The sequence below is a fragment of the Gallus gallus genome, chromosome 1 (genome assembly GCF_016699485.2).
Source record: "Gallus gallus isolate bGalGal1 chromosome 1, bGalGal1.mat.broiler.GRCg7b, whole genome shotgun sequence".
In the NCBI taxonomy this organism is placed as follows: domain Eukaryota; kingdom Metazoa; phylum Chordata; class Aves; order Galliformes; family Phasianidae; genus Gallus; species Gallus gallus.
The window spans coordinates 88,830,806-88,839,615 of NC_052532.1; the positions used below are offsets into that span (position 1 = coordinate 88,830,806).

Here is an 8,810-nt window from a genome sequence, read left to right on the forward strand (position 1 = left end):
CATAAATATAAACATAAACAAAGACTGGAATTATGAAGATGGTGCAGATGAGGTTTCTTCTGACTTCTAGAGTCACCTTCATACAACCAGAGACAAGAACTGCATGGTTACATGCAGTCCTTGTCTTTCTTCCAGTGGATATGCAAAATATGTTGCTTTGCCTAGTTGGAGGAGTTGCAGCTAACAAACTGTTTTAGCTAAAAGTCTCATTGACAGAGAGGTTGCCTGCATTCACTTACATGAAGTGCTGCTCTGAAGAAATGCAATAGTTTCCCTCCATTCTCAGCTATCCCTTTTGTGTTGCAAAAATAAACAAGAGAATAATTTACTTCTGGATAATACTGCATCAGTCCATTTAACAATAAAATAACTCATTTTGTGCTCAAGCTCACTTTAAACATACTATGTGACTTCTCATTGCTGTCAAGCAAATGTGTATGCTAAATGTGGTAAGAACTATTACAGATGCTTTTATTTTTCAATCTATTTAGACTAATAAGTACTTTTCTTAACAGGAGACTTGAAACCACGTGGTTTTCTTGTAAGTGATGTGTTTGGTGTTGTTTGTTGTTCAGACAGAGGAAAATGAGATTAGCTCTACCTGTAGTACAGCCTAAAAAGTCAGTATTCAAGGTTTTACCCCACATAAAATTGTATCCAATTTTCAAATCCTCATCCAGCAACATCGTCCTTTTAAAGAGGGAGGTTGCTTTTTTAAAAATTATTGTTATTATTTTATTATTTCCTCCTCAGCAGGCGTACCATCTAAATGCCTGGTGCAACATCTTTGGCATCTTTGATGAAAGTGGCAGTGCACTGATTAAGTGTTTCTTGGGATCTGTGAGCTTTTAGGTTTCTCCGAGTTAAGGGATACCTAAGAAGAAATCCAAGAAAATGATTTGCCTAATGATAGCTTCACGTTAGATGTGCATCCAGTGGACCTTTTATCTAGACTAGATATTTGAAGATATGACTTTCAAAAGTTAAATTCCACAGTTTTAATGATGAATGAAATATGAGTAGTTAAGTAGAAATATTTTCAATTTCTCTACATCTTTTTCACTCTCCCCCCCCAAAATTGTCAGACCAATTTTATCCCGATAAAATTCTGCACCCTTCTTTAGAGGCATTCCTTCAAATGAGAGCAGCTAAACTTGGCTCTCCACTGTGCTGACATTTTCCTTCACACCAAACTCGTTGTGTCTTCCCAAAAATTCAAATCTTTTGAAAAGAGTTCGCAGCAGTGGTGATGAAAGTACCGTGTTTGACGATAAATTTCTTCATTACGTTTCCAGTCCTTTTGACTTTCTGGTAAAACATTCTGCTTGCATGTGTGGGGTTTATTGTACCAATGAATGAAGGATCACTAACGTTTTGGGGAATTTGGATGTTGTTCCAGATTTTGGTTTTTAATTAAAGTATCCTAATATGTACTGTTGAATTTCAGTGATGCTGATGTTTAAATTGTATGTAAGGCAATTTTGATGTGAAGGTGGCTCTAGAAATTATTGATTCCTTTTAGGTACTGTGGTTTCTATGTTGATCACCAAACAGTCTTCCACGTTGCAAGCTCTGCTGTTAACATTGAGCTTCAGTGCAGTTCAAAGGTGTCAGAGAAGCCCCTTCTGGTGGAGTATGGCAGCTATAATATCAGCCAGCGTAAGATCAATTTCTATCTCTCTCAACCCATCTTTTTATTTTAGCCCTATGAAGTAGAACTTAATCATGTTTGGTCAGACTTAGTTGTGTTTATACTGGAAACTGTGTTGATATTAATTTTTCACTGCTGATCTTACTAAGTTAAGTAACCAGCAAACCAAGAGCCTTTTCTAGCTTGTCAAGGCTATGTGGCTAAGGTTTGTGAGCGTGTGCAGCATGCTTTGGTTTCCTGTACACATACAGTGTGTTCTCTTCTGCACAGTCCATAAAGCTTCCTGCATGACCAGTGCATGCACATACAGTAAGCCTGGCAAACTCCTGAAGCCTCACATTTCATCCTACCTGCACCAGTAGCTCTGCTTACTATTTCCTTCCTATTTAATAAAACTTGAAATAATGCGATATCATCCACTTTAATTTTTTGGTTGATGAGCGTCAGTCAGTTGAAGTCTGCTTTTCCTGTTTTCATCACCAAAGTTCTGTTTGCAATCTTTCTGTTACTACGAAGAGCGCTAAGTAACGAATACAGTATGCTGAATAACCAACCACTTGTTCTAATTGGTGTGCAAGTAGAAATTTTTGCATTCTTTTCTTTTTTTTCTTTTTTTAACCTCCAGCATGTCCACCCGGATATTTCAAGTGTTCTACTGGCTTATGCATTCAGCAGATGCAGCGCTGTGATGGGGTAAACAACTGCTTCGATGAAAGTGATGAACTCTTCTGTGGTTTGTATTTACTTACCAGAGATCTGGACTACAAAACCCGTGAATGTATACCGAATACATACTGAATGCATTCTATGGTCTTACAAGGCAGACAAAAAAAAAAAAAAAAAAAGCTGAAACTTATTTTAGGAGAAAGAAAGAAAGATGTTTCCAACTTCGTGTGTCCAGGTTCAGGCCATCATTTGATCTCTTGAGAATTTAATGAAAAAACTAGGAATGAAGAAGGTAAAAAGCAAGAGGAAAAAAATTAATATGAAAAAATAGTTGTAAGACGTATTTTAGGTTTTCCTCCTGAGATAAATGCTGGTAAACATGAAGTTCTGTTCTATTTCAAGAGTAATTATTTTTTTTTCATGTGGGAACAGTAAATTGTGTTGGATGCAGTAGATGGGAGTGATAATAAATGCCTATGGTTGAAAGAGCACAAGCCATTCCACTTGGGGCACTGTGTGAATTAGCATAGGTTACTGAAATCTTTTGTACTTTATTTACTCTATGTGTAATTTGGCACTTAAAATCATCCTGGTAGAGTGCAGTGACGCTATGGTAATGATATCTGGACATGGTCAGAAGTGTAGCGTTGGCATTGTGATAATGCTTCTGTAACTGACTTGACTCATGTTTTGAAGTTGTCCCTGAGTGGAACTGTAACTCCAGCTTTGCGATACAGGATAACTTGCTTGTCTGCAATGGAGTAAATGATTGTGAGAATGGAGAAGATGAGCAGAACTGCACTGAAAGTAAGGCTTCTCTCTTGGTTCTTTTTTTTCCTACTCTTCCATTATTTACTTTGTCCTGATTTGAATACTAGATGCAGTATTTGAAGAATTAAGAGGCAAATCTAACGCAGGCTTTATAATTCTGTTGAATTTTCTGTTATGCTCGTAAACAAGTAGTTATTGATCTAAATTGCTGTGGTATTTTTGTGATCTCATGTACATCTGTTTCAGTGAAATGAGACATGAGAATTAACTACTGTGGGTGCGGGATGTGGATCTGGGGATTTAATTCCCAGATTTTATCTCCTTAAAGCTAAATCTTTGGCAAATTATTTCCTGGACTTGTTTTACCATATGTAAAATATCACGAAAAAGGATTGTTTCTTTTGAACTGTTTTCAGAGTTATAAGGCCAGTGCTTTTAAAATGCTATGGAAGTTGTGTGTTTGGCAAAACATGAAAGCTTTGCATCAGCCATTTCTTTAACTTCTCAGAATAAATGGACAAAATGGCATGTGAAAGGGAGCCCCACTAGCAAGAGCTGCAAGTAACATTTTTAAACAGATGTAATGTTTATGAGCTGCTTAACTTTGACAATCTGTGTAAATGGTCACAGCATATTTCTGCCTGTTGAGAAGAGATATAGATTCCTTGAAGTGGCATCCCTTTTTGTGAGGCATGGGGAAAAAAACTCCAAATTGGGAATGCAATATTATTGGATACAATTAGTAGGTTGCTTCCACTGCAGTTTTTTGTTGTTGTTGTTTGTTTGTTTTATATGTAATGCTGAGATACAGAGGAGGTTCCACTCCAGAGTACTGGATATTCTTCCTTTCTTTGCCTAGCACTTATTCTATTGGCACATTTCTGCTAGTATATTTATGTTTACTAGTCCTCTGGGAACAGATGAGTGGGAATCTGTGTACAAAGGCACCTCCAGCTTAGTACAGACACTCGTTCAGATGCAGCTCTACTTGAATAACTTCTTCAGTTTAAAGATTGGAGTAAGCCATTCTAGGCAAAGTGCTTTTTGCTATATTCTCTCCTGTCTGCATGTCTCTGCATGCATTAATTTTGTCTATGCAGATGTTTGTTTACATGTAAAGCTGTTCCAATATTCATCTTTCTTCTTCCACACAACTATTTCAGGTATTCCTTGCACCAACCACACATTTAAGTGCAGGAATAACGTATGCATTAAGAAACAAAATGCAAAATGTGATGGGACTGTGGATTGTACTGATGGAAGTGATGAAAGCAGTTGTCGTAAGTCCCTCCTGCTGCTTTGTACTTTTAACATTTTCCATTTTAAAGCCCTTTATTTCTTCGTCTTTTAGAGTACGTATTACTCATGCAGCATGCAGTGAGTTTTTTACTGTATCTACTTGGTGATAGTGGAACAGCAGTCAGCTAACAGTTTACGTCAGGTCTGGCTGCGGTATCTGTGGGAGGTGTGGTTCACAGGTATGGGAAGTTTCAGCTGTAATGCTTATTGCAGCTAGTTTAAGGAGCAGAGAAGCAGGGGTAACTGCAGGATGAACTTGGCCAGTTGGTAAGCAGTATTCTTACTGCTGGAGCAGAGTCAAGTGTTTCTGTTGGAGAGTGTATTGAGACTGAAGGAGTGACACAGGTGAAGTGTGAAACAAAAATGTTTAACTGTTTAACTTCTCTGTCTCGTGGTGGGGAAGGCCTCAATATTTCATAGCATCAGTCTAGATTCTAGTCTCAAACCTTTCTAAAGAAATCTCCACACAAGCTTTTTGCTCATTTTGTTATAAAATAGACAGGTGATTCTTACTGCTGTAGGAATGAAAATGGGATAGGATTCACTTGCTTTAAGTGGATGTCCTATAGTATTTTTTCTGGCCTTCAGCTGTTCCTGCCACAGTATCTGTATGTCAAACCTGCCAGCACCTGCCTTGGATGCAGTATGACATCTTAACAAACCATGTGCCTCCTTTTTATTTTGGAAACAATAATGCTGCTCTTGATTCTTTGATTGGATGCTGGGAAGTGCTGGTATCGGTCTGTGGGAGCATGGGACTAAAACTGCTGAGCAGAGGCTTTATATGTGCACACAAGAGAAGAAGCACAAGGTCCTACAGAGGGGTCTTTCTCCATTGCTCTTTGAATTAGTGCGAAGCTTTTTGTGCTAAGGTATGACTTACTTCTGAGTTAGTAATATACAACACTTTCAGACTTTCAGTTGTCTCCAAGCAAAGCAATTATTGGACCACTTGGTTTCTGAGGTATTAGATGACCAAACTACACCTACGTAGCTAGTACTGTAAATGCACCATTCCCACTGTTTTTGCTGGAAATAAGTGTATAGGTGCTACTGAACTTACTTCCCACCAGAAGGACTCCTTTCAGGTCAGGACTAATAGTAGGAGAAAGAGATGAAGGGTTGTCTGCTTTAGCATATTAATTGTGCTGCTTGTTAAATCAATGGATCCTCTGACATTTCTAACACAAGAAAGACTGAAGCCAACTTCTGTGGCGGAGCTAGAAAAGAAACTTACCTTAACCATGCCAGTGCCTTTATCATGGTGCCACCTCTTGTTTCAGGAACAGTATTGAATATAGGAGTTTTCTGATTAAAGCAGGATAAGGAAATGAACTTCAAATAATGTTGTACTTTAATATGTTTTGTAGAGTACCTGCTTTAGCAGAGGAATTGGACTTGATGATCTCTTGAGGTCTCTTCCAACTTTTGCAATTCTGTGATTATTTCATACCATATGTGGGAAGCGTTCTCCTTAAAGGGAAGCACATGGGATAGAGAAGACAGTAACCTGAAATACCCCTTGCAGGTTGCGGCAGCAGCAAGAATGGCAATCTCATCTCTCGGATCGTGGGTGGTACCAACAGTAAGGAAGGTGAATGGCCCTGGCAGGTCAGCCTCCATTTTGTGGGAGCTGCATACTGTGGGGCATCAGTGATATCAAAAGAATGGCTTGTATCTGCAGCTCACTGCTTTCAAGGGAGCAAGTAAGCAGTCTTCCCTCCTAACCCTGTCCCAGATATTGCTAGTGTCCTGAAACACCTTTAGCTTCCAGTCTGAACTGGACTGAAGGATGATGTGCCCTCCTTTTCATGTCCCACTGCTGGAGTAGGTTGTGCATTTTGGAGCATGTTTTGAAGATTTGACATGTGTTATTGTTTCTGAGCAGGCTGGCTGACCCCAGAGCGTGGCGTGCTCACTTGGGGATGCGAATACAAGGCCGTGCAAAGTTTGTATCTGCAGTGAGACGGATCATTGTCCACGAGTACTACAACAGCAGGAACTATGACTACGACATTGCGTTGCTGCAGCTGAGCAAGCCATGGCCTGATACAATGAGCCATGTCATTCAGCCAATCTGTGTGCCTCCTTTCTCGCACAAAGTCCGCAGTGGTGACAAGTGCTGGATAACAGGTTGGGGCCAAAAGCAGGAAGCGGGTGAGTTTAATACCCTCAGCTGCAGGTTTGTGTGCAGGACACCCGCTTCTGAGGCATGCACAAAATTCTAGTGTTTTCAATTTCCTCCCCTCTGGAAGTATTTTCTGGTATGTACATACCGTGTGGTGTGATAAAACGGCCACGCTGCTGATAAAGTGGATGCCCCACATAACAGTGAGCTGCTCCATGTCAGGGGAAGGCCTGGCCCTCTCACCACCTTGTCTCAAGCTGCTTCCTCCTTGACAAAAATGCTGATATCCTTTGTCCCTCTTTGTGGCCATCCAGCATCAGAGAGAAGAGCCAAGGGAAAGGATGGGGGGATGGTACACTGGTTGTGTGTACCACTGATTAAGCTCCATGGTGGTGACAGCTCTGATTGCAAATCTATCTTATTATAGTCCAAATACCTTTATGAAGTCCTATTTTCTTTCCAAAATAAAAGAAGGAACAAAACAGGAAATCTTGAGGCATTTTGCAAAAGAAATTACCAAAAGCTTTTTGGTCAACCTTGTCAAAAGGCCAAGATCACATCATATAGATGCATGATACTTAGAAGTGGCTTTCCTTACTTTGGTAGTTGGCTGTTTGGTATCTGGAATAGCCTGGAGTTTAAACGTGTCTGGTTATTTTCTGGACTTCCTGGATTTGCTTTCAATAGATAATAAATATGTTAAGCTCTGCTGAAGCATCTTCCTTTCAATTTGTTTTCCAGATGACGAAGGTGCTGCAATTCTTCAGAAAGCAGAGGTAGAAATTATTGACCAAACATTGTGTCATTCCACGTATGGAATTATCACAGCTAGAATGTTTTGTGCAGGATTAATGTCTGGAAGAAGAGATGGGTGCAAAGTATGTACTTCAATATACCTCACGCATTTTATTTTGTCTTTCGTTGTTGCATGATGAGACATAAGAACTGACTGGCAAGTTGCCTTGTTTTTCTGAAACACAGCTATGTAAAAGAGCTATCAACCAGTCTGCAATTTGGGTATTCTCAGAGATTTGCTGCTCTATGGGCATGAATAGGATCGTGACGTTTCAGTTGCAAGCCTAGGTCCAGAGAATTTGCACACAGTAGTGTGGTGAAGGTAGGCTATTTCTGGCAAGAGGGTCTCTCAGTTGAAGAAGAAACTGAGAACCTATCTTGACTTTTTTTGGAGACCCTTTCCTCTGGTGTATGACCACAGGGCTTTCAGATGAGATGCAGACATCTAGGCATAAACTTTCAAATGCATAATATTTCTGGCAATGCTGTAAAACGCATAAAGTTGATTCAAGAGACTCTTCCCAAACCGTGGTGTATTTTTTGCTTGAGCTACTGTCCATATTTTTAGGCATTGTGTACCTCTAAATATTATCTACTCACTTACATCTACTATAGGACAAAAGGTAGTTGTGGGGGTGTTTTTTGTTGTTTTTTTGTGGGCGTTTTTTGTGAAGAAAAAAATAAGTATTGATATATTCATTCTGTTTCATTTGCTTTTAATTTGAAAGAAGTTATATTGAACACAATAACCACACTTTTATTTAAAAAGCAAAAGGCTTGACATTTAGTGCCCTGAGGTGTGTAACCTCTAAATGAACATACATATTCAGCAGCAGATTTGGGGTTTAGCTCTAAGTTTGAGACTGGGAAGTTAATTGTGAATTTGAAAAATAGATAATAAAAAGTGGTATCCTTATACCTTTAAAGAGTGCCAGCTAGCTCTCTCCTGTGAAAGAGTGAACTTTGGTAGAACTGTGCAATCCCATCTGCTTCAAGAAGAGAAAAACAAAGCATGAAGTTACTGACCTAAATTCTAGCATAAAATTAGAAGTATACAAGTGGAAAAATATAATACTGTTGAAATTATTCAGGAAAAATATCTGCTGTTGAACTTTGTCCCAGTTTTAGTTTTCCAGATTTTAAATGCATACAATTCATTGTATTTTTTTCAGGGTGATTCTGGTGGACCATTGTCATGTCAAAGCAATGAAGATGGAAAATGGTTTTTGACTGGCATTGTTAGCTGGGGTTATGGATGTGGAAGACCAAATTTTCCTGGTGTCTACACAAGAGTGTCAAATCTTGCACCATGGATTTACAAACATGTGCCTTCAGTCATGTAACTTGAAAGCTATTTCACTGGAATAAAACATGTGCTGGATATCTTCATTAAAAAGCATGTTTGGCTAAAAACATTTCCAGTGTGGGAATTTGTTTGTATGTCTCCCTGCTGTCACAATATTTGATTTTGGAGTACGCATATGGCAGTAACAAGCACCC

General features: G+C 39.2%; 1 protein-coding gene across 6 annotated transcripts in view; it reads left to right on the forward strand.

Moving 5' to 3' along the window:
- The window catches only part of TMPRSS7 (transmembrane protease, serine 7), a 37,237-nt gene extending 28,512 nt beyond the window's left edge, over positions 1-8,725 (forward strand). For all 6 annotated transcript variants that reach the window (XM_040667156.1, XM_040667175.1, XM_001233290.7 and 3 more), the window contains 8 exons: positions 1,523-1,659; positions 2,277-2,384; positions 3,014-3,124; positions 4,252-4,368; positions 5,916-6,093; positions 6,276-6,544; positions 7,257-7,393; positions 8,483-8,725. In XM_040667156.1, the coding sequence (XP_040523090.1) occupies positions 1,523-1,659; positions 2,277-2,384; positions 3,014-3,124; positions 4,252-4,368; positions 5,916-6,093; positions 6,276-6,544; positions 7,257-7,393; positions 8,483-8,653 (1,228 nt within the window). In that variant the 3' untranslated portion in view covers positions 8,654-8,725. The remainder of the gene's footprint in view (positions 1-1,522; positions 1,660-2,276; positions 2,385-3,013; positions 3,125-4,251; positions 4,369-5,915; positions 6,094-6,275; positions 6,545-7,256; positions 7,394-8,482) is intronic.
- Positions 8,726-8,810: the final 85 nt, after the last annotated feature.